This window comes from Syngnathus acus, chromosome 13, assembly GCF_901709675.1.
Source record: "Syngnathus acus chromosome 13, fSynAcu1.2, whole genome shotgun sequence".
Lineage (NCBI taxonomy): Eukaryota > Metazoa > Chordata > Actinopteri > Syngnathiformes > Syngnathidae > Syngnathus > Syngnathus acus.
The window spans coordinates 12,260,153-12,283,838 of record NC_051098.1 but is presented as its reverse complement, the minus strand read 5'-3'; the positions used below and the strand labels follow the sequence as shown (position 1 = coordinate 12,283,838).

Genomic DNA, 23,686 nt, shown 5'->3' with positions numbered 1-23,686 from the left:
CAGCGAGCAAAAGAATGACTTCTTAAAAAAGAACAGAAAAACATTTATTTTACGATAGGACATTCTTGAATGTCGACAGCTGCACTTTGTTGATATTCGAGTGGTTTTCAAACATAATACTTACAAGGAAGATGGCACGTGGAAAAGAAGACTTTTCAAAATAAAAACAGTACCATACAATCAAAAGCGGGAAATCTCATTTCCGAGTGAGAAGGAACACCTAGAGCGACTTAATACTGTCCTGCTGGCAGGGGAGAAAAACGAGCACAAGAAAAGTCCCCCAAAAGGGAAGATATGTATGTGGTTGTTTTTTTTCTTTCCTTAACACTGTACAGTACATCTTAAAAACATTAAATATTCACATGTTCCATCTGAACGTCAACATGGTGGCTTGAATACATTGTGGTTGGTTATATGGCAATCGACAAAAATTCAGGTCCCTCGCCCCTCCCTCGCCTACTCATCGTCCTCCTCCTCGTCTTCATCGTCATCTCCCTCCTCTTCCTCGTCTTCCTCGTCGTCATCGTCCATCGCCGCTGCTGCCGCCGCCACCGGCGCCACTTTGCCCTTTGTGCGGTAGGCCACGATATCCTACGGCGACACCGAGACAAAATTATTTTCATCAACTTATTGTGCATGCAGAAGTCTACACACCCCACTCAAATGCCACATTTTTGTGATATTAACAAATACGACAGAACATTTCAAAACTTGTTATCCTATTAATGTGAACCATTAAAAAAAAAATGTAAATCTTAAACAATGAAATTGGTTGGTTGCACAAGTGTGCACACCCTCGTATAACTGCAATGTGACATTACCTTGTCGTACTTCTCCTTCAGCTTGGCCGCCTTCTTCTCGTAGGGCTGCTTGTCCTCCATGGACAAGCCGTTCCACATCTCTCCCAGCTTCTTGGCCGTGTCGCCGATGGACAGGCCCGGGTGCTCGCCTTTCACCTTCGGGCGGAAGTCGGCGCAGAACAGGAAGAAGGCCGACCTGTTGGCACGCGTATTGTTAACCATTCGCTCGAACTAGCCGAGCCTGAACGGGTAGCCCCGCCTTTATTTGAGGTCAATGGAAGGTGTACTCACGGCGGTCTCTTGGGGGCATTGGGGTCCTTGAAGCGCTTCATCTTCTGTCCCTTGGGGGGGATGTAGTTCTTCATCTCGGCCTCATAGCGCACCTTGTCCATCTTAGCCATGTCTTCAAATTTGCCTTTCTCCTTCGGGGACATGGTCTTGAACAAAAGCAAATACACAATAAGCAAGCCTTTTTTTTTTTTCTTCTTCTTAATATTTGTCACATTAGTCCCCATATATAGGGAGGTTGCACTGTGAGGAATGCACTGTGGCCCCCGAACTGGAGTTCGAAAGCCTTCCCATCCAGAATTGGTCATCTCTCGCTTACCTTCCATCGCTCGGAGCATTTCTTGGAGAACTCGGCAAAGTTGACGCTTGCCTCAGGGTGCTTCTTCTTGTGCTCCTCTCGGCACGTTTGCACAAAGTAGGCGTAAGAGGACATTTTGCCCCTTGGCTTCTTTGGATCCTTCCCCATTTTGTCTTATGCTGCACATACGAGAGATAAGACAGATATTTATTTTAAGAAAGAATGTAAATACAACACAATGGAGAAGCACAGGCAATATGCAAATGTCTGACTAGGGGCTTTCTTTGTCTGTTTAATGGGGCTGGAGGGAGGACAAAGCAAAAGTGGCTGCCTGAGTGAATGACTGATGATCTGCAGTCCCACCACCTTGATTGCGAATTAAATCAGAATTTAAAGCTATCCTGTGCTTTCCAGTAACCGCAATAACATGTACGAGGGCTATTTTAGCGTCAGGTGAAAGTTGTCAATGAATACATTAGCATTAGCTCCGCCCTTAGCGATGGCTTTGTGTCCTCCAGTTTGTTAGCACACCGACAGCGAGCTAACCATTTCAGGTGGCTGAGCTGAGGCCGACGGCTAAGAGTAGGCCGTAGGCCCTCCTCGCTCGTCACATACCGGCGCCACGCTCGGAAAAAGTGTCATACTGAAGATGCATTAGTGGTGACAATAGCATATTTTCTAAATTCACCTTCTCTACCAGGTATGGGCTTTTCTAGCACGCTACAACGAGACGAGGCTATGCTAGGCTAAGCTAACGTAGCGGGCTAGCTCTCGGAGGTTAGCGCTCCGTTGACACAAGTGCGGACGTTACGCTGACCCACGCCGTGAGTGTGTGTGCTGACATTGGGAGGAGTCAGCCGTCACCCCACGCTACGTGTGGAAATGGACCCACTCCCCTTTTAAGCGTTTTTCGCCTTTCCCAAAATGAGACACCCATTCGACAGACTCCCTATGCTAGCATCCTTGCCTATCGCTGTCATTCAAGTAAGTTCACCCTTTTTTTTTTTTTTTCGCCCTCACACCTCGACACTCGCGCACGGGTACAGGCAACGCGCTCCACAGTCAAGGCTGCGCTCCACGCTGCACAGAAACGCCCAACAAGTTGGCGACAAGCAAAGGCTTACCTGGTGCGTGCGCGTGTCTGTCGTCTCAGACAATGGGACAAAAAGCGCGATGTGAGTGCGCAATGAGGATGAGGATGATGATGATGCTCCTCGCGTGTTTATCCTGATTGTCGGCAGCCCTGTGGCCGGCGGACATTGGCTACAGCCGAGCCCCCCGCGAGTGTCTAATTGGGCAAGCGGCCACTTGAACCGGCGGGACGGTTGGCTGCTGGTCTGGAGCTGGCTGTGGGACGCCGTGGCGCTAAACTCGAACGGAGAATACCGCGACTGCGAGCGTGCAAGATGCACAAGTGGAGATAGAGCGGGGCCACAAATTGGGGATTAAAGAGAGAATCATAGGAGTCAAGTCAAACAAAAAAGTAGTCCGCCCTATCTATCGTTACCTGAGTGAGAAAATGGACTCTTTTCGAACAGTGATATATATTGTTTGTTTTTTATTGTTTTTATTCTTTAAATCATGTTCGAAGTAAAGATTCATTCATTCATTGTACAAAGTAACTAGTCAAGTAACTTCAGATTTCAATGGATGTCAATTAGACACAAATATAGAACAGGAATGTGCTAAATCAAATATTAGCCATCAATATCACTTTAAATGCTTTTTCATACCAAAAAAAAAAGATCATACACGTGCCAAGGCAATTTTAGCTAGAATAAATGGTCTCACTTGGGTTTTATTGTCCCAATGGCTTTGATCCTGAAAACAAACAAGTTCCCAAAATAAAGTTTAAAGAATAATGAAAAGAAATCTGCAAATGTTACGTTCTTCGGCAAATCTAAAAAGGTCACCGGGGGCCTTGTGGGCAAACCTGTAGGCAAGAAGTTTTGATCACGGTTAATTACAGAAAATTGTGTGATTAATGAATTAAAAAATGAAATTGCTTGACTGCGCTTGGTGTAGAAATGTGGCAATCCGAATAACCAGGCACGACCTTTCTATTCTCGCACCAGTCTCACCGAATCATGGCATCTGGGAGCTGAAGCGGGAAGGTCGCGGCGGGGCGGCCTGGAATTTAGTTGCCTTCGATCGGGCTCTCGGGCTCCAGCTTGGAAGTCTCCTCAAGAGAATTGAACGTGATCCTTTGAAATGTCAACCTTATCTCCTTTAAGGTACACCACACCACAGTCGTAATTTGAAAGCTTACCTTCAAAGTGCTCATATTGGCCTCAAGGTGTCGCCATAGCGGCACATTTCACAGCTTCAAGCAGTATTGGCAATATTTTCCATCATGCTCGAGTAAGAAGTGGGAAATGCAAGTGGGAAAATCTATTCTTAATCGAACCCTATCAAGAAGACCTCAAAATCTTTAAGTAGAGTTTAAGTTGTTTATATGCGTTTGTCATCCAAGATCGATTGGGAACTGTCGTTGATGACGGAGCGGTTGCTAAGGAACTGTGATAGCAGGGCCAGCCCAAGCTAATGTGGCGCTTCAGGGCACATTTTATAGGGCGCCCCTCTCCAGCCAACATTTGCATATGCTGACAGAACAAATCCACTTCTTAACTTTAACCTCACACAATGGAAGATTTTCTTCATTTCCTGTTTGTCCGTCTGATTGGGAATTGAGCGAGGCAGAGTCGTAACGAAATGATTGGCATTTCCGTGCCCCCCATTAACTCCAAGTTTCATTGCAACTGTAGCTGCAGGACCATCGTGCCTCATCAACAAGCAGCCAGTCTTTATGGCACCAAATATTGCCACGTTTTTATTTCTGCACTGAAGTTTTTACGAGGACACATAAATGACTTGCATGTGATTGATTCCAAGGAGACAAATTGGCTTCCTTCGTCGTCACCCTTAGCGAGTTGAAATCAACTGCACTGAAATCAACTCGCGGTAAGGCCGCGGCTTCCCGGCACCAGGAAGGGTCTTGTGAGAAGGTCCCCCGAGCTCGGATTGGGTTAGCACCACATCCAGCATGTTCTCTACATCGCAAGCTACACAACTTGGAGCAAAATATCAAGTTGTGATGTGATATTTGACGCCATCTCTCATTGCATTTACATCATGAAAATTGACATTGCAAAATCAGTATAGCACATGAACACATGAACTAAAGCATAGGATGAATGTTTTGCCCGCAGCTCCAATTTTAATGGGTACCGTTCGGCTTCCCAAGCGCAGCGGAGACGACTTGGTCCAGCAAAATCAATCAAGCCTGCGCATTTGACGTGACGCCGTTCTGTCAAGGTGAACCTCCTTTTATGGCTTTGCAATCGATAGGAGTACACTTGAGAGGGGAAATGAAGTCCTTGCAAACACTGCACCATCCAATCAGGCGCCTTCTCGTGATTCCTTTCATTACCGCCGATGGTGACACGCTGAGCGCAAAGAGGCCCATTTAGAGGGGGGAGAAAAAAAAAAAAGAGCAGAGAGCGCTTCTAGTGGAAATTGCGACCCGGCGATGAGAACCACAATCTTCTGATATGGTTTTATGAAACGAAGGTCAACACGGTATATAAGATGAACTCGTTGAGCCTCCCAATGTGCGATGGGGACAATTTAGTGGGTAGCTTTTACAGAAAGTTTTGCAAAGGTCACTTTTGAGGCTACACTTTTTCTTAGGAGTTACTAACATCATTGAAAAAAAAATTTCCCGCTTCTTGCCAGTTATTTGAGACCTTACGTAATAGAAATAAATCCACAGTCAGGCCAGTCGCCTCCTTGCGAGAGGCCACCAAGGTGTCCTTTCCTTCCTTCCTCCTGGCAGCTCGATGTGGAATCGTTAAGTTTTTTTTATTTTTTTTATAAGACCAACTTTTATTGTGCCGCAGAACTGGACACCGTTGTCCCAAAAGTGTGCTCCTCGTTCACTTTATTGCTCATTGTTGGAATAAATGACATGATTCTTTCTGTGTTGGTCTGTTTCAGCTGTAACCACATGCAAACCTCGAGATCGACATCCGGGACATGTGGACACTCCTGAACCTGAGTTGTTTACTGAAGTAAACCGCCTCCTCCTCTTGCATCTCAATCTGCTTGCACCCTGAGCATTGTTCAAACTGGACAAAACCAGTTCAGACTGAAAAAAAGGAGGCATGGAAATAAAGGACAAATGAAATCTTCAATGTTTAGCCTCACTCCTTTCATCATTTTTATGCCATCATTTTGTCCACTGTCTTTTGTTGTTAACTGTGGTTATGAGCGCGTGCCTCTTTTATGGGAAGCCGCGGCTGGAGGTGGGAAAAGGCCAGCGCAAAATGATGGGATTTTATTGGCTAATAATAAGCTGGTGTAACCTTTCCAAAGCAGTTAATGGGCACAAAGCTGGGCCTGCAAACAGCTTTAGCTTGGCCATGCCAGGAACTAAATGTGAAAAAATATTTTCAAATGGCCCTATCCGAGGGTAGACACTTTGCCATCAACGGTGACCGTTGCCTGAGAAAATCTGCAGCAACCGCAGGATTTGGGTTCCAATAAACCCGATCACTTCACTTCGTATCGGTTGGAAGACGAGGAAGTGTACTTGGAAGTGCGATTTAAGGGACAGTGAGCCAAGGTTGTAAAAAAAAAAAGTGCACATCCCTTGGTTTGTTTTATAGCTCTCCATTAAAAAAAAAAAGTGGTCAAGCTCTTGAGTGGTATTTTTTTGTACTGTCCAAATGCCCTTTGAGTCAGGCCCATATTAACTAAAGCTCAGGCACGTTTTTGATGGTTACTTGGTAACTTGATGTCAAAGGTTTGATTACCACGTGCGGTTCTCAAACCTTGTGCAGAACGTCTGCACGCCACACAGTGAGGCTGAAGGAAGTGATGCGTATGCGCGGGATAAACACTGCCATTAGATGTGGAAATAACAGCGTGTTGCATCACGGGGAATGCGTGCAAAATTGCATTTTGCACAGGCCATCGTGTATGATGCCAGTGAAGCGCGAGAGGTCTGCATTAATCCCGCAGAGAGGCGCCACTTTAGCATCTCCACCTTAACTTGCTCCCCCTCCTCCTCTTCACACATCCTAATGTCAATACTACGCTATGATTAAGACAAGAGCTTTATATTTTGTATTTCTTTTCAATAGTGGTAACTAATAGCAACCGTTTGTTCCCCAATTGGTTTCCGTGCGCGGCGACTGATTTCATTACAGTTTTGAAAATGCTAATGAGCACGCTCTGTCTCAAATGGATGTGATTTGTGACTGGTGCTATAGGGGGACCAAAAAAATTCACGTCTCAGTATGATGCAGTGCAGTTGCAGTTTGACGCAACCGTAAATCACAATATCCACAATAAGCATGCAGAGCTCCCTTAATATATTTTCCGCGTTGAAATAAGCTATAATGCCATTAATCCGTTCCAGCCCCCCAAAAAATCTTTATAAATTTGAACATGCGGAGAATAGCAATAGATAAGCACTTTGGATGATGAATAAATGCATGAATGAATGAATTTATAAAGCGTAACTATCACACACATAGTACACTTGTTTTCATTTTTTATTAGGGCCGGAGAAGCGACCGCTGCATAAAGCCCCAGGCAACCTCGGTCAGGAATGAGTTGAGCCAGGGCGACCAAATGCAGCTTGAACCAGGAATCAGTGAATGGAAAGGGAGTTGGAAGGGAGGGAGGTGGGGAACCGAAGACAGACGGGATACAGACTCACGGCCAGCAAACCGACCGACAGACAGACAGAAGTCCACTTGGACAAGAGGTTAAAATTCTGACCGTGAGCGTCCAGACAGACCGGGGGAAAACCAGACGACAGGAACAGGACCACTGGGCACGAACCGGAACAGAACAGTAGACACGGACCGGGAGAAACACACGGGCAGGGCTTAAATACACAGGGTAACAAGAGGAAGCAGGTGACAAACATTACAGTAACGAAAGGGGTGCGGCCGAGGGAAGTGCAGGCCGAGCGTGCTCTGGCACGGACGTGACAACTTCAAGCATCATTGGGACACATTAAGGTTACAGCTCATGAAAGGGATACAAATAATTTAAAAAAATAAAATACCCATTTTCCTTATCCGTGTTTACCTAAAAACAAAAATGACAAAGAAATCGAGCTGATTTTCCCAAATATCGATGCATCGACCCAACTCTGGGTGCAATGTCTCTTCTGGCCTGCCAGAGGGCGCCCCTGAGTCGCGCTGGTGGAGTGACGATGCCGCCTATCACCACGAGAGAAGAGAGAGAGAAAAAGCTGAGCGAGAGCTCCCACTCGCGCTCTGCCTCGCTCCTCACTTCACTCCCCCGTTTGCTCGTCAAAGTACTCGGAGCTCCGACGCCCGCGTCGTATGTGCCTTGCGGCCGCGCTTAGATAGCCCCCGACACGCCGAGCTGCCCGTGCGGGGCCGGAACCGGTGTCCCTGGGCCTCGGCGAACCGAAACGACAATGATTCGCGACCAGCAGTGCCAGTGGCACGTCGCGGGCTTGCTGTTGCTCTCCCTCGGTGAGTGGCCGCCTTCACCTCACTTCGCTTTGACTTTATTTTTATTTCTTTTTTTTTTTTTTTTTGCAACAATGCTTTGTTATTGTTGTTTCATCACAAAAGACGTGACGTTTACACAAGTGGCCGCTGACAACTTCCAGAGGAAGTTTGCAGGGTAAGTACTGGAACGTCAGAAAAAACGACACAACTGCCAGTGGGGGCAAGTAACGGAGTACAAATACTTAAGTACCTTTGTGTACTTTGAGGGGGGGTTGACCTTTGACTTTTTGAAACGCGCATAGTTACTCCTTGGTGATGTCAGGAAGAACGTGGTGCCATTTCATGCTAGTTTATGAATTTGTTTACCTCAAATATTCATCATGCACATACACTAGTTATTAGACACTATACACTAGTATTAGAAGTTATACTTAAGAATGAATTGCTGTCTCATGGAAGATAAACAGCTTTGTGTTTTAATAAAAACATCGGGGATGTTTTAGATGGATATTCAAATGAATTGAAATGCTATTTATCCATTCCATTTTTTTGGATACATTTTCATTTGCACCCATTGATGTTTGATTGAACCAATACCTCAGCAAAGAAAAGAAAAAAACTCTGCAAATAGGCGAACCACGACCGAGTGCAAATATGAACTTTGTCAGCATACTTTACCTGACATTTTTATTTAGTTTTGTGCTATGACCTTTTCCCTCATATCAAATAAGCTCCTTGGCTTGTGGAAACGCCGTCGTCGGCCATATTGCGTCTCCTGGCACATGCCTTGCTCTCCCATTTGATTTAATAACCAGAAATTGCTTGCCCCGTTAATGAAGCCACCCCACACGGCATGTGCGCAATACGGGCGGCGGTCACGTGACCTCACGACGCTGCGCCGCCTGTGCCAAAAGCTTGTTTGTCCGCCACAAATGTGTTTCAGCGGGTTCAGGGCATCTTTGCCTGTGTAGAATATAAATGGCGGCACCAGGAAGAGGTCAGGAATGCGTGTCCAGTCGTGCCAGTTCTGCTACTGTTGAGTGTTGTTGCTGTGTTTTTGTATGTGTGTGTGTGTGTCCTCCCTGATGTGCGCTTGAGAGGGCGGACGCTGAGCTCAGAATTAAAAGCAGCAGCAGCAGCAGCAAATATCGGGGCCACGTTCCAACTGTGACATTTTGAAAAAGGAAAGTGATTTTTATGCGGCTTCCGTTTGAGAAGCTGGAATCTTTGCGCAGCCAAACATTCATCTCCTTCAGTCCGTTTCTACGTCCGCTATGAAAAAATGCGGCAAAGAGGATCAATAATTATTACGAAGGGCGACAGCGAACGTAGCTGCATTCCGCTTCCTAAAAATGTCTGCCTCTTTTCAGGAACCCCCCCCCCCCCCCAAAAAACATCTCCCTTGAATGACCTTTTTTCTATCGCTCCAAAAAATCGCTCATTCATCAAAATGTTGGAATACGTGCCTGTCAAAGCCGTACAAAAAGCCTGGGCTACTTTGCAAATCCACTTGAAAGAAGTTCCGTTTTGAAGGCCGCCGTCCTCTTCACGCAGCTCAGAATTCAAATGCTGACTCATGGCACGGCGGGAGGGCCGCCCTCCATCATCGGCTCATTTAACGCTGACGGTGGCTAATTAGCTTCCCCGCTACCACGCTACACCTTCTCCAACGCCGCCTTCCTTCAAGCTCCGACGTCTGGATCGTCTCGATGCTCGGCCCCGTCGTCATCGGCGCGTGTGTGCTCTTCAACCTGTCCGTGGCTTCACCTCAGTTTTAAGCGCTCACCAAAAGTGTTTTTGGAAGCCAAACGGGGGCTCTGAAAAATAGATGAGATTCCCCCTCAGCGCCAGGAATCACATCTGGCTGAGCCACCGCACGCTCGCTGGCTGGCTGGCTTTGAAAACAAAACAATGTCATATATTGCCGTCCGTTGTTTTTATGCCGAACGCGGCTGCATAATGAACGTCTGCAGGCCGGTCGTTCCCGGCGAATGGCGCCTTTTATGTCTTCATCAACGCTCCCGAGTTGTCCTCTAACGGCTGGCGCAGCACTTTTTGTACTTTCTCAGCGTGGCCGGCTAATAGAGGTCACCATCGTGGCCAACCGCTCTCGGCGTCGTGCCTCATTTAATAACCGGCGACTTTTTTTTTTTTTTTTTTTTACCGTATTGATTCTTGGGAATTTCTCTACGCGGCAGATGCAGGTCCCGAATCAATGCCGGCCTAACCGGAAAGAAACCGATCGTGACGGCCTAATTGTAAACTATGATGGATGACGATGCAGACGACACGCACTCGAAAATGTTTCCGCCAGAAAGATTTATGTTGATGGTTTAGATTCCCCAAAATATCGCTTCTCGACTTTTCACAACCATTTGTGTGGCTTCGAAATTCAAGGACGAGGTTGTCCTTGAAGGAGAGTTTCTGATATTTTCCGAAAGGGCCTCAAGCGAGCGACGCATCCGTCCAATTGAGAAAATGTCTAAAAGGCTTTTTTTTTTTCTCGCCGCAGGTCGCATGGTCTTGGCCGCCGGCAGCTCCGAAGAAGCCTCGCAGGTAAGCAAGCATTCCGGCTCATCTGCTGGCAAGGTGAAGCACCAAGTCTCGCTCGTGCTTCCTCCTCTGTTTGCTTTTAAGACTTTAATTACCTACTAAGAGAAAACAAAGGTTCCCCACCCCCCGTCGCTAATTGCCCAGTGATCTGCTTTGGGATCAAAAAGCTGCTTTTTTTTCCTCACATTGGCACTTTGCAGCGTGATAAATAATGAACGCTTTGCTTCTCGGGCGCGCCGCGAGCATGTTGACAGCGAGCCTCTTTGCTTGCAGCCTGGCTCGCTCGGCTGGGCCGGGCCGGGCGGGGATGCCACACGGCCCTCTCGGATCTCGTTTGCCTTTGTATGAACTTTTCAACCAAATGTAAAGAAGGCTTGAGGAAAGGTGGCATTGTGAGATTTCAACAAAGACAGAATGAGAGAGCAGCTTACAAGCGTCGTCAAAGCGAAAGCGGGCCGACTCGCACGGGTTCTCTTTCAAAGACAAAAAAGAATGGCACGCCAGCGGGAAAATAGGGAAACAGGAAAGACTTCTCGCGCCGCGCGTTTCGACTTAGTCAAAGTCAAGGTGAAGCTAATGAATGCAAAGTCATGATGGCTCTTTGAGAAATTTCAACCAAGCAACTGGAGACTCGACTCGAGTCATATGATTCGAGTGGCCGCTTTTGTGATTCGAGTCGAGTCTTTTGAACAGGAACGTGTGCGGACGTTCTCAAAAAAAAAAAAGTTGACATTTTTTTTAATGCTACATCTATTCTTCGACGTGGCGGTCTCTGAAACTCTGACATCTTTGTACCTTGACATGAAGCAGGAAGAAGGTCGTCATTTTTTGTACCACATTTGTCAGGACCTGGACCAACAAGCGAAGGGTTGTTAGCGCCCCACCCTCAAGTACAAGACAACACTAACAAATTAAGAAGGAATGCACATTTTTGGGTCATGCCAGTGCTCCAGATTTGTCCTGGCCCAAAGCGGAAGCAGAGTTTGAATAATAGCAAGAGTCGCTTTGGATAGAGTGTGAATTGGCGGATGAATAATCAGAAGAATAATAAATGCGATTTCCGAGAGGGCCTCGGCACGGCTTCGTGCTCGGGCTCTAATTACTACTCGGGCTTGTTAGCTTTGTAAACTTTGCAAATTTATTTTGCTTTTAATCTTCTCAAAGCAACGGCGCGCGTCTGATCTAATCACTGTTTGGCTCCGAGTTGTTTCGCTCAAGGTTGCGATCAAACGAGGTAAAAACGAGCGATCCCGACTCCAACCGGCCGGACATGAGAAAAAATAATCTGGTTAAATACTCACCTGCTCTGCTCCTGTCTCATCCCGATGTGCATCTGCTCGTTTGGTCCCGCAGGTGCTTGGAGAAGATTTTCAGGAAAAAGCAATCAAAGTTTGGACTCCGACATAGATTGTGAGGCACCTGTGATGGAAAAACTGCATCATGATTTTGGAATCCTTGTTTATTGCTCTTCTTCCGGCAAAATCATTTGCATGGACGGTGTGTCGATGCGCCGCCAACTCGCCAGCTCTTCCTCCGTCACGGCATGTCGCAGCATCGAATGCTTGAGTTGACCCAAAAGTCCTTAAGCAGCTTAATGATGGCCACCGTAAAAGTCGGAGCCATTGTGGCCGCCGCTCATCAGCCATCCGAGCGCTTCGGCTTCAAAAGAGTCACACGGCAGGGCTGTGCGGTGACAGTCACCCCCTCCTCTCCTACCCAGCGGTTGCCCGGGGCAACAAGATTTAGACCACTGTCAACAATTTTCTCCAGTCTGGTGCGTTTTCTGGCAGCTGAGCCGAGCGCTCATAAAAGCCACGGCCGCATGCAGTCTGAGTGAAGGATGTCGCCCCTTACTTCATATTTTTCTGATTGGCCGCCATGTTAAGATCCGTAGATTCAAATATTCTAAAAGAATTCAACAATGAAGCGTTGAAGTATAGTGTATTCAGATTGAAGTAGTTCATTTTTTTTCCTACTGCGACCCACAGTGGGCAGTCGAGTGCTTGTTGCTACGGTTACGGCCCCTCTTCCGGCCTCCCGCTACTTAATTACATCCTTAATTTACCTTGACGGGATGCGCGTAATTACACATGGCGCAATAAAGCCGCTACGGTGATGGAGTGTGACTAATAATACAAGTTACCATCTCGCCAAAGTACATCCATACCGCCCAGTTGAATCCATCCAACGTTCAAATCCGTATCTAGGCGTCGTGACGACATTTTTGGAGTAGACAAAATGTGACTAGGAATGCTTGAGAAATAATTTTTAAAAAAATGCCACAACTTAGACGCAAAGCTAACCACATAAACCGACTGGGCCGAGACTGGGAAAGTTGTTGCTACCATCTAGTGGTGAAGCGTTTGAATCGCACTCAAAAGTCCAGTTTGCGCTTGCAACAGAAAAAAAATAGCTTTGGAATTTCAGACTCTTGTAGTTCATCCTCTAATCTTTCCATTTTTTTCTATCGCTAGCACTCGACCGTATTCTAATGTATGCAACAGTCATTGATTCCACTGAGTGTTCAGAGTCGAGTGTTAGATTTTTTGCCGCGGTGTTTCGCAAACCTGCAACCTTGAGTGGGTCTCGCCATCACCGCACGCAAAGCTAATGTGACCTGACACATATGCAATCCGTGTGTGTGTGTGAGTGTGTGTCCTCAGGGATGGATTGTGGCGCAAGGCATGAGCTTATGTGTGAAGAGCTTCCAAAGCAAAGGGCTTTTCGGGCATCTTGATCGCTTACATAACACTTATTTTGTTATGTAGGTGGAATATCAAGGAGTTTGCAATCCGTCACACTCGATTTGTTTCGAGGTAGCAACAAGACAATTTAGTGGGCAAGAGTTAATTGTTTACAGTGGCGCTTCATTCGAACAATAGCAAAGCAGGACAAAGTGCTTTGAGCAGCGTGCCAGTCATGCAGGCAGTAGTAATTCAGTGAACCGCCGTTATACTGCGGTTCATCTTTCACGCCCCAGTGATTTTCGAGTGACCTTTTTTTAAAATGGATTTTTGCAGTACAGTGCGTCATTGGTCGGGGGAAAAAAAGTCAAAACAGTCTAGTAGCACCACCAAACACCCAATGACAACATGAAAACACTCTCAAGGAGCTGCTGCAGGTCACAGCTCACGCCCAGACACTCACACGTAGACTGACAGGCCACGTTGTTGACGCTTCGTGCCAGGCCACGCCCCTTTGAGGCACACATAACAACACTATTGGCTAACTGCACTTGGGTGTGGCTCGTCATGAATCAAAAGAAGCCTCTCTTTTTTGAAATGTTTATTCTTGCCCATTATCTATTAATACTCCGCCGCTTTCCCGGCACAAAAGACAAGGCTTCAAAAAGTTGCGCTCGGCCTGTGATCGATTTCCTTGTCATCTCGAGCGCTGTCGGCGGAATTAGCATTGCGGCGAACCTGTTGCCGTTCTTCCGTGGTGGTAATTACCCGTGTGGCGTCTGTGATGTTTTGCTGCAAAGCGACCACGTGCAAGTTTGTTCTCAACTTTGAGTTGTTGTTGTGCAACCCCTGCTCTTTGTTGTCAGACTTAATAATGAAAAAACGTCTCTCTCTCTCTCTACTTTTCAGACTCTGGAAGAAGATGCGCACGGGATCCCTGCCAGGCGACTCGGTGAGTCTAATCACAAAAAGGAAACAAACAAAATCGAGGAAAGTGCCGACACGACAGCTGGTGTTGCAATAACGCTTTAAGCGAGTACAAATGCGTGTCTATAAATATGAATGCATGGTAAAAAACCAGCAGGCTCGTGCTGCTTATTAAATAAACATACAGACTTGAGTCATCCATGGCGACTGAGTCACATTTGGCAAATCCCACATCGACTTGTTGTTTCTCAAGCTTTGCGCCAATGACAGAAACTACAATTCGACGTTGCATTTATGCTTTTCTTTCTTCAGTGTTCTCCCATGAAATGCGGATTTGCAATATTGGAGATTGAGCCTTGGCACCACGCCCGCACGAGTCACAGTGACCATTGAGTCGCGCACACCTTCATTTTCGCACCCCTCCGCTGAACTGACAGCGGCGCCCGAGGGTCGCGGCTCTTGCCCGACTGCCGGCCCGCCCGCCCTCCTTCCCGCTTTGGCAAGTGTCACTATTGATTTGGGCCAGCCCAGCTGCTGGCCATCTCCAGATGCGGAACATATTTCACTTTAGCGCCCTTGATCCTTTTAATCAGCGTGGGCCGGCCGACCTCCAGGCTGACATGGCCACAACAGAAGCACACGGGTTTAGGTTCCTCTCGTGCTCCTCCTCACTGGAATAGCCAAGACTTCATTTTTTTTTAGCCTAGCCCCTTTCAATCCTTTGGACATTTCATCTGTTCCAAGGTGACCTGAAAGTCTCATCTCTTAACTCCAAACCAAAAAACTGCCTCGTGACCTGAATGAAAGCTTGAAGGCTACTCTGGCACAATTTTTGTTACTGATCACTTTTCACCAGCGATGACCCCAAACCTGGCACGGACGAGAGCACATTCGCCATCGGTGGCGGCGAGCCCGTTTCCGGTGGTATTTGACAGCCAAAGCCGGCCGCATTGAGTATTCTCGAGCGGCCGGACCCTGGCAGGTGCTGATTTTCACAATGTTCCCTTCCTCCTGCAATTTGATGATGAATCGAAAACCATTAGTGTTGAGTCCAAAGCCTGCCCGCGCGTTCCGTCTTAATTAGTCCCCCCCCCCATTTTTATTTTTCATGCCCCAAGGCACAGGGCACAATTTTATCTTCACAATGACGGATTGGGAAATGGTTTATCTGATTGGGCTGTCAGTCTGGGCTTTGGGACAAACGTGCGCGCTGGACCGTTTAGCGAGCTAAGCAGAAGGACGTTTGCAGGTTTGCTCTCTAAGCTCGGACGCTTTGTCAGGGGATCGATCGGGTCTTTGTTGTGAGTGACTAGCTCTGCACCTGGGATAGCTGAACTTTGATTTTGTGTTTTTGCAAAGGAGGTCGTTGCCTTGAGCCTTTTCTACCGAGAGTAGTTTCCTTTGCCACCGACCGCGATTACATCCAAGTCGATTAAACGTTGCAGATGAAAATCCTGCTCTAGATGAGTTTTTTCCTTTTTTCCAAGTTGAACTTATCTCGTGTGGATCCTATCTTCAAGTACACTATGATTAGATTAAAGTGTTGATGTTGTCGATGTGCAGCGCCGCTCATTTAAAAGCCAAATGAGTCCAAAAGGCGGAAATAACAATTGATGAGCCTCTTCTCTGCAAACGCCGGCAAATGTGTTGCGTGCAATTTCTTCCGAGCTGCCGCCGACGTTTTCCGACTCGTGAGAGCCGCCTGTCGAGACGAGGACAAAGTGAGACGTCAAAAGTGGAAAAAGCAATGGCCATCTGTCGCACTTCAAAATATTTCGCTCTTTGTTCACGGCGCTCACCTCCATTTTATTCGACAAAATCTTAGAGGCCTTTTTTTGCAATTTTCACTCTGACAGGAAGCAGCGACATCAATCTGGACGCCACGGAACATAAAGGGAATGTGTTCCCCGCTGATATAATCTGGTTCTTTTCGCCACGGCGATGACATTCGCCTCACAGACGAGTGCACCGCCCACCGCTCCGGCTCCGATGTCGCCATTAAAGCGGCCGGCTCGCCCCCCCGCCATTTATCTTCATGTGACATCCATTTAAATGTCTGCAATAGTGACGGATGATATTGGCTGCCCAAACAAACGCAAAGACCCCCCCCCGAGCTCTCGCGCGGCCTTCTTCCAACCAAAATGTGTCCGTCTCTGGCCTGTGCGCTTGTCCGAGTGACTAAAAATGAAAACGGCAAGCAGATCATTGGAGGTTGGAGCCAATTGTGAGCGGCGAGACACGATGATGTCGCGCATCGCTTGGAGTGCTTTGGTCCAGACGAGTGGCTGGTTATGACACGCCAATGATTATTTGGACCAGACGGGCGCGAGATGATGACACGCGTGCAGCAGCTGTTCACTCAGTCATCTTACAACACAAGCGTGCGATTGCCGTGTCGGCCAATAAAATGTTTGATGGCTCGAGGAGGCCATGATCGCTATGACACACGCACGGTACCTGACGTTTGGGGCCTTTTTGTGCGGGGCAGATCTTCAGCAGATGGTGTTTGTCATCCAAAGTCAGAGCAACTCTTTCCACGCCAGGCGGGCTGAAAAACGGCGAGAGGATTTGCTCCAGCAGGCGCACGCTCAGTCCGTGGTAAGATTCGCGCTGGTTCGATCAAGTTAGCTAGGTTTCATCTTTGGTGTGTTTATGAATGCAATGTTGGGAGCGTCTTCATCATCTTCATCACATCCTGGAAAGAAAAAGACAACAAAAAAAGAAACATATTACGCTAATGTAAAGTTTTTTACGTTGTTGTCTTGCAGAAACCACCGGCGGTTTTGCTCCTTCACACTTTATCCGACAATGAGGGAGACTGGAGCGTCCTTCCTCTGCTGCCTTAGTGAGTTCAATGGGGGAAGGAATTTTGCTCATTGAGTTTTGCCTCGCCCACAATTTGGGATTTTCCTCCCGCTGGTTCTTATTCTCTCTTGAGAAAACGAGGATATGATATCGCTTTGAGGATTTGTTGGAAAAAAATTAGGGTGAGCTTCTCGCATGAATTCCATTTTTTTTTCTTGTTCCAAGTGGCCAGAGGGAATATGAGATGCATAAAAAAAAAAGAAGTTGCTTTTCAAACGGTATTTCTCTGCGTCCCCAGTTTGTCTCGCACCTTCGGCAAGAATTCCTCGTGGATGGTGTTCCTGGAAGAGGAGACCGGCGTAAAGACGACGAGGCTCGTCGAAGCGCTCGCCAAGTTTGACGAGAAAAAAGTAAGCCGTCTCTTCCAACTTCTTCCTTCTGTCTTTCTGAGAGAGAGAAGAAAAAAAAAAGGCAAGCAAGCGTCGTCAGGTACAAAGCGTCTGCTCAATTAGGAACTCCGCCATCTGCTCGCCTCGACAGACGTGGCAGTCGTGTCGCCGCCTCTGCCGCCGTCGTCATGCTAATTAAAAAGGCTCCTGTCTGGTGGTATCAATTTGATCTTTTTCCTTCTTTTTTCACTTTTTTTTTTTTTCCTGGCAATGTGGGTCGAATGTTGAGCAAAACTTGTAGTAGCACTCAGCGTTTGAGTAGGGAAGTGTGCAAATGTGGTGGATACACAGACACTTCCTGGATTGTTTCAATCGCCCTCTAACTCATACAAAAGAAAAAAAAAAGAAAAAACCCCAACATCTATATAAATGCAGCTTGGACCAGGGTTTATTGAAGGGGAAAGAAAGTTGGAAAAGAGGATAAGGGGAACAAACTAACAGAACCGGCAAACTGACATAACTTAACGGACCGACTGACAAACTGGCTAACCAAAACAGAACTGGCAAATACAGGAACCAAAAGAATCAAGAACGACATCAAGACATCAACGATCCGACAGGGAAGTCTCTCTCTCTTTCCTGTAACGTCAGAGCTCCAACTTGGTGTCGTGGAGCCACGCCGGCCTCCGAGGGTGGTCTTTATAGGGGGCAGATGTTGCTGATGTGGTCGGCTGTCTGCTCGGGGTAACCGCACTCGAATGCCCCACTGCCGCATAGATGTGTTGAAGCGCCCAACAGGAAGTGAGGGGCAGACAGAACTTAAATACAAGACAGGTAACAAGAGGCAGGTGACTGTGATTGAGGTAAAACAGGAGGGGAGGGGCGACGCCAGCAGAAACCATGGTAACATAGAACATAGGGTCGTGACAGGTCGTGACAGGTCAGCCACAACTTTGGTTGGTTCATATTTTTATTTTCTCCCCGTTTTGTGGTGAAAGAAGGATGTTGAGTTTATTCATTTTTATTTTTATTTCTTCAGAAAATGGATGGATTTTATTTATTTATTTATTTATTATCTATTTTTTGCTTCAGTCAAATGCAGCTCTTATTGGACGTTGGCAGTCTTTTGGGCGATTTACCAAGAAGTGCTTTTGATCAGGAATGGTTCCTGGGGAAGCCGCTCCACGACGACGAGTCGACCATCATTCATCACTACGCCTTTGCCGAGAACCCGCCCGTCTTCAAATACCCCGACTTTGCTGCCGCCTGGGCCTTAAGCGTCCCCCTGCTAGTCCGGTGAGTGAGCGCATGTCAATGTTGTGTTTGAAGATTCTCAAAGATCACAATTACATTTTTTTTTTTTTCAAGGCTCGCCAACAAAGTCCGAGAGGAGCCACTGAAATCGGACTTCACCATTGACCTGAAACACGAAGTGTGTCTTGTTCTCATTCTTCTGATGACAGTGCAGTATTACCATGACTGAAAAAAAATACCCCAAAAAATATATCAAAAAAATACGCCAACATGAAATCCGTAGTATGTTTCTTTATCAAATGTGCAGTAACAACAATAAAAAAAAAAAAACTCAAGTCATTGCAGGTCACGTGTGTCCCGGCAGGTGGCCTTGTACATTTGGGACAACGGCAACGGTCCTCGTTTGACCGCCGTGCCCGAGCTGTGCACGGAGCTCGAGGACTCCCCGAGTGCCAAGTTCTGCGCCACCGCGCTGCGCCCCGAGCCCCCCCCTTGTGTGAGTATTTGTCGCGCCAGCAAAAGTTGCCAGGTAAACAAAAGCCCGACACGATGGGCACACAAGAAGACCCGATCTGGCAGCAGGCCGGCGAGGTGTCGTCTGCCTTAGCCTCGGTGTGTTTGTGTATCTGTCACTTTGATGTGTTTGATTTTTTTCCCATTTTCTTCTCTGGAAAGCGCAACAACAATAGCTAGTTTTCATTGACATCACAACAACCTGAAAAAAACAAAAAGCTCAACTTGCCTTCTTCGTCCTTGACAAGTCTTTGTTTTTTTTCCCCAAAAAAGGGTGAGCCGGTACGTCAGGACAACGTCTTTGTCGCCGTGAAAACATGCAAGAAGTTTCACAAAGAACGAGGTGAGTGTCGCTTTGTCGCGTCCTTCCAATTGCCGAAGGTTTGCTTCCTTCTTTTGTTCCGCTCAACCTAATAATGCAGAAGCTTGATTGGCACTGCCGTGAAAAGCTTTTATTTCCAGCTGCAGCCAGGCGCTGCTGTAAATGTCAAATCAATTTTCCATCCCTTGTCTAAATGTCATCTTTTTTTTTTTTTTTCCTTGCCATTTGTGAGTTGTAGCTATTTATTAAGCGATTATCTTCCAATGCAACGCAGTGCCCGTCATCAAGAAGACTTGGGAGAGGGACGCCGTCTACCTGGAGTATTACAGCGACCACGCCGACGCTTCCATACCCACCATCGATTTGGGAGTCGCCAACACTGAGAGAGGTGAGCGCAGTTGGTGGAATGGAAACTAGCTAGTTCGCCACGGGCTACAAAAAAATTTGTGTTCCTCCCCTCCTGAGTGTCCTAAACTTCCCATTTTTGCTGTGCCACTTGCATAAAGTTGCTATGACAGAACGGTGTGCCCGGCGCTCGCCGGAGGCTACCGGCCACTCGAGGGCAAATTATCCCAGACAGCCGATCGCTATCGGCGTCTAAAAGACGGCCTTAGACTTGTGGTGTTGCATTCAAAAGGGATGAAGCGTGGGGCTTCGGAGTGGCTTTGAAAGGAGCAAAGATGGGTAGTTTTCCATCCGTGACGCCGGGCAGGCGTAACGAGGCATCAGAGTCCATTTGACGCGCTGCTCGTCAGACCGCGACGGACTGCGAAGCGCGTAGGAGACCCGCTCCGCCGTGTACAAGCTCTCTTTTCGAGTTTTGCCGACCGCTCCACAAATCAAAACACTTTGTACATCTTCTCAACACTCCATGGCACTTGCAAAAGAGGGGCATTGAATTAATACATGTTAAAAACGTATTCCTGAGAATTCCCAAGAATTTAGGGGGGGTTAAGAAATGACTTTTTTTTTAATGCATTCTTAATATGCATCGTTGCCAACATTCCATTTTTATCTTATTGATTGATTGGTTGTTGAAGCCAATATTAAACTGCATTCAAAACTAACCTTTTTTTTCCCCGTTTCGATGCATGCCAATACTTTCATTGACATGTAATTTCACGTCGGTCGATGTTAATTAATAAGAAATACCAAATAGAGAGGAGATGACTTGTCCTTGGGAGCGAGAAAAAAAAACAAGTGAGTTCAAAGCAAACGGACATGCATCATTTCCTCCTGTCTGTTTCTTTTTGCCGCGACAACCCGCGGCGTTATGCTAATGACGCCCGGCAGTCACCAGCCATCTTCGCCTCGCCGCTCGCCTGTCGCTTTTTATTCCTTACCGAATTTATTTCTCTTTGGCTGGCACGCCGCGCATTAATGCGCTGGCACGTGAAAGTGCGTCCATGTCAAGCGGAGGTCAACAGATGTGAACTGAGCCGAATGATGGACGGGCGCAAGTGCTTTGATGCATAATTCAGCAGCGTAGAAGCAGAACATCAGGGAAGAAAAAAAAAGCAAAGAAAATCACTGTGGAAGAGTTTATTGATAAACACTGGTGCCTTGCTATGCGTGTTATTCACTCGTTCACTGCCAGTCCAGTTCAAATGGATCTTTGACGTCTATAGTCGTCAATGGCAGTGAATGAGTTAATGTAGACTGCGCTTTGTACATTTGACAGTGGTTGCCTCTTCGAATCAAGAAGGCGCGACCTATTGTCAGCAGCCAACCTAGAGCTTCCGCTACGAAGCGTCGGCAAATGAGACGAAGGAATGTCACGTTTGCGTCTTGACTACCTGCCGAGAATGCCGCTCGTGTCGGCGTGTTCTCGCGAAAATAACATCCCGGCCAGCGCTGGCATTTTGATGTCAGCCAACGGCAGGCGCCTCAACGAGGAAGCGCTCGCTCTTCCCACCAGCCCCGAACGTCACTCAAAGCGAGCCGCCCCGACTCGGAAACAAGCTGGGCTCGGCGCGGCGCGGCGCGGAGCATCCCCCCCTAAAAATACAAAAAGATGAGCTTTTGATTTCCTCCCTGTCAGCGGTTCAAGGTGTCTGCTCTTATTGTGTATTCAGTCGCCAGCTGAGACACAAAACAACACCTTGCCTGCCCCATAATAAGTAATCCAGTCATGCGTCTTATTCTCGTCTTGCCACCGGGGTTTTTCCGCTCAGCCCCGATGAGGACAAAGATGGCGTGCGTGCCTGCCTGCCTGGTCTTAGTTGCAATTCCTGTTGGAGGTGAGCAGTGCCCTGGTCGTAAACTGGTTTTCACGGCTCTGAACTGGCCCGTTTGTTTCTGACTTTGTAATTCTAAATAGCTCTTCACGTTTTTCGAACCGTTTCTCGCTTGCAGTTTGGTCCTCAAACTAGTTTTGACTTCCTTTACTTGTCGCAATTTCTGAAGTCAGTCTTTGTTCCTTCAGCGCGGTCAGCCCACTCCCGTCCCGTCCTTTCAAAACGAAATCATCTCCAAAATGGCGACTTGCCTTTGCAGGTCACTGCGGGAAAACGTTCGCCATCCTCAAAAGATTCGTCAGCGGCGCCGTCCCCGACGCCGAGTGGCTCCTCATTGTGGACGACGACACGCTGATCAGGTTGTGCAAACGCTTCATATTCCGATACTGTGACAGATGTTCAAAAAAAAAAAAAAGCTTTTAAAATGCCGGCGGCCTTCACGTTCTGTTCGTCGAGTTGCTTCTTCATGTGGAATGCTGGACACGTGCGGTACAGCCTGAGGGACCGCACGTATTCCCGCACCTGTGGATGATTCGTTTGTGTGGCTATGTGTGTGTGTGTGTTAGGAGTTTGTGGACTTATCATGATGAGTTGTGTGTGTGTGTCAGCCTCCCCAGACTGCGATCGTTGCTCAGCTGCTACCAGCCGCGGGAAACCGTGTATCTGGGCGAGCGCTACGGCTACGGCCTCGGCCAGGGAGGCTACAGCTACATCACGGGAGGCGGCGGGTAAGCTTTGCCGACACGCGTCCCCGCCGGATGTATCGCGCAAATCCCGTTATCTGTCGTTTCAACATAAGCCGCTACCGCTCGCTTCAAAAACGCCACTCAGCCGGCGGCGGGAATTTTCCGTTTGCAAGCTACGCATTTCGGTTTGCAGCGCAGATTTTAAATGCGAGCGCATCGTAATCGTCCCGCTCGAGTTGTGATGCTCCTCGTAAACGTTCAGCGTAAGCATCAACGGGCACGCGCCGAGGATTTAATTTGTCCCCTTTGGGAAGAAAGCAAATCTCTTCCATGTTGTTGCCACAACACCAAAATTCAGACTCGAGTCGTTAACAGCTCCGAGCGTGCACCCGTAGCCTATTTTGGAGCCAAGTGTGCCGAAGCACAGCTGCTAAAAATACACTTTCACGTTTCCTTTTCATTGATTATGATTCTTTTGTGCAGCATGGTGTTCAGCAGGGAAGCGGTGGCGCGGCTCCTGCAAAGCGGCTGCAAATGTTACAGCGACGACGCTCCCGACGACATGGTGCTGGGAATGTGCCTCAACGCTCTCGACGTTCCCGCCACGCACAGTCCGCTTTTCCATCAGGTGACCGACCAAGAAAGGCTTTTTGTGTACAGATTGGGGGGTGGGGGGGGTTGTTCAAAAACAACAACACTAACAGCAAAAACACAAATTGCATTCCGGGCAGCCTTTTTAATTTTTTAATCAATTAATTAATTAATGTATGTATGTATGTATGTATGTATGTATGTATGTATGTATGTATGTATGTATGTATTTATAGAGAAATATAATTAAAAACATATATACATTTTTTAATGAAGTATCACATTTATCTACCGCAGGAGACTTTAAATACCTTTTGGCATCCCTCCAGCAGATTATTGCAATTAGCAGTCTTAAAAGTGATTACAAAAGCCATCTTTGTTTGGATTGTGTCTTTTCTAACCAAGGCCCGGCCGGAGGACTATTCAGCGGACTTACTTGCTCACCAGGTGCCCATTTCTTTCCACAAACATTGGAACAGCAACCCCGTAGTGGTCTTTAACCAATGGCTGAGGGACGGCCGCCATAAAAGCCCGGCCGCGCTCAATGCCAATGAAAGCATCAAGACGGAGCTGTGAAGTAAGAAAAGAAAAAAAGGTCAAGCAACAATGCCGTACGTGTGCTTTGAGCTTGCATCTTGCCAATATTTATATATGTTCAGTATCAGATGGAAACGGACGGGCAATGTTCTCCCCGTTTATGCTGTCAAATCTATTTTTAAATAAAATGTATGTGCTTTTTAATCCCGCTTGCCTGCATGAGTAATCTTTGAACGCATACATATGACTTTGATGCGTGTGCGCTCGTCTGGGAAAATGACTTCAGGTTATATTTAGCATCACTA

At 47.3% G+C, this 23,686-nt stretch overlaps 2 protein-coding genes and 2 long non-coding RNA genes across 8 annotated transcripts; 2 read left to right on the top strand and 2 right to left on the bottom strand.

Moving 5' to 3' along the window:
- Positions 1-27: 27 nt before the first annotated feature.
- LOC119132245 (high mobility group-T protein-like) lies at positions 28-2,783 on the bottom strand. Of its 2 annotated transcripts, none has more exons than XM_037267345.1 (5): positions 2,511-2,783; positions 1,408-1,565; positions 1,092-1,237; positions 822-996; positions 28-591 (listed from the first exon to the last, which is right to left on the bottom strand). In XM_037267345.1, exons 2-5 carry the CDS (start codon positions 1,552-1,554, stop codon positions 457-459), a joined length of 603 nt encoding a protein of 200 aa, XP_037123240.1. In that variant the 5' UTR covers positions 1,555-1,565; positions 2,511-2,783; the 3' UTR covers positions 28-456. The 2 variants fall into 2 exon arrangements, with proteins under 2 accessions (XP_037123240.1, XP_037123242.1); XM_037267347.1 differs by lacking the exon at positions 2,511-2,783 and adding an exon at positions 2,075-2,213.
- LOC119132246 lies at positions 2,272-6,026 on the top strand. Its single transcript, XR_005099828.1, has 3 exons — positions 2,272-2,370; positions 3,462-3,620; positions 5,383-6,026. It is a non-coding gene; the product is annotated as an uncharacterized LOC119132246 (long non-coding RNA).
- LOC119132247 lies at positions 3,904-12,624 on the bottom strand. The gene is made up of 2 exons (XR_005099829.1): positions 11,738-12,624; positions 3,904-5,533 (listed from the first exon to the last, which is right to left on the bottom strand). It is a non-coding gene; the product is annotated as an uncharacterized LOC119132247 (long non-coding RNA).
- b3glcta (beta 3-glucosyltransferase a) lies at positions 7,642-23,585 on the top strand. Of its 4 annotated transcripts, XM_037267341.1 has the most exons (16): positions 7,642-7,904; positions 8,007-8,058; positions 10,396-10,439; positions 14,030-14,072; positions 16,536-16,645; positions 16,816-16,892; positions 17,151-17,262; positions 18,401-18,537; positions 18,610-18,673; positions 18,860-18,991; positions 19,282-19,351; positions 19,605-19,718; positions 21,827-21,926; positions 22,176-22,295; positions 22,737-22,881; positions 23,250-23,585. In XM_037267341.1, the coding sequence occupies exons 3-16, from the start codon at positions 10,401-10,403 to the stop codon at positions 23,418-23,420; spliced, it is 1,434 nt and encodes a 477-aa protein (XP_037123236.1). In that variant the 5' UTR covers positions 7,642-7,904; positions 8,007-8,058; positions 10,396-10,400; the 3' UTR covers positions 23,421-23,585. The 4 variants fall into 4 exon arrangements, with proteins under 4 accessions (XP_037123236.1, XP_037123235.1, XP_037123238.1 ...); XM_037267340.1 differs by lacking the exon at positions 8,007-8,058; XM_037267343.1 differs by lacking the exon at positions 16,536-16,645.
- The last annotated feature ends 101 nt before the right edge of the window (positions 23,586-23,686 follow it).

Coding starts and splice junctions, on each gene's coding strand:
- LOC119132245 (XM_037267345.1), bottom strand. CDS start 1,554: ATGGGGAAGGATCCAAAGAAGCCAAGGGGCAAAATGTCCTCTTACGCC. Junction 1,238..1,407: donor AATGCTCCGAGCGATGGAAG/GTAAGCGAGAGA, acceptor CTTTTGTTCAAG/ACCATGTCCCCGAAGGAGAA. Junction 997..1,091: donor AATGCCCCCAAGAGACCGCC/GTGAGTACACCT, acceptor GCGTGCCAACAG/GTCGGCCTTCTTCCTGTTCT.
- b3glcta (XM_037267340.1), top strand. CDS start 7,847: ATGATTCGCGACCAGCAGTGCCAGTGGCACGTCGCGGGCTTGCTGTTG. Junction 18,674..18,859: donor CCATTGACCTGAAACACGAA/GTGTGTCTTGTT, acceptor GTGTCCCGGCAG/GTGGCCTTGTACATTTGGGA. Junction 18,992..19,281: donor GCCCCGAGCCCCCCCCTTGT/GTGAGTATTTGT, acceptor TCCCCAAAAAAG/GGTGAGCCGGTACGTCAGGA.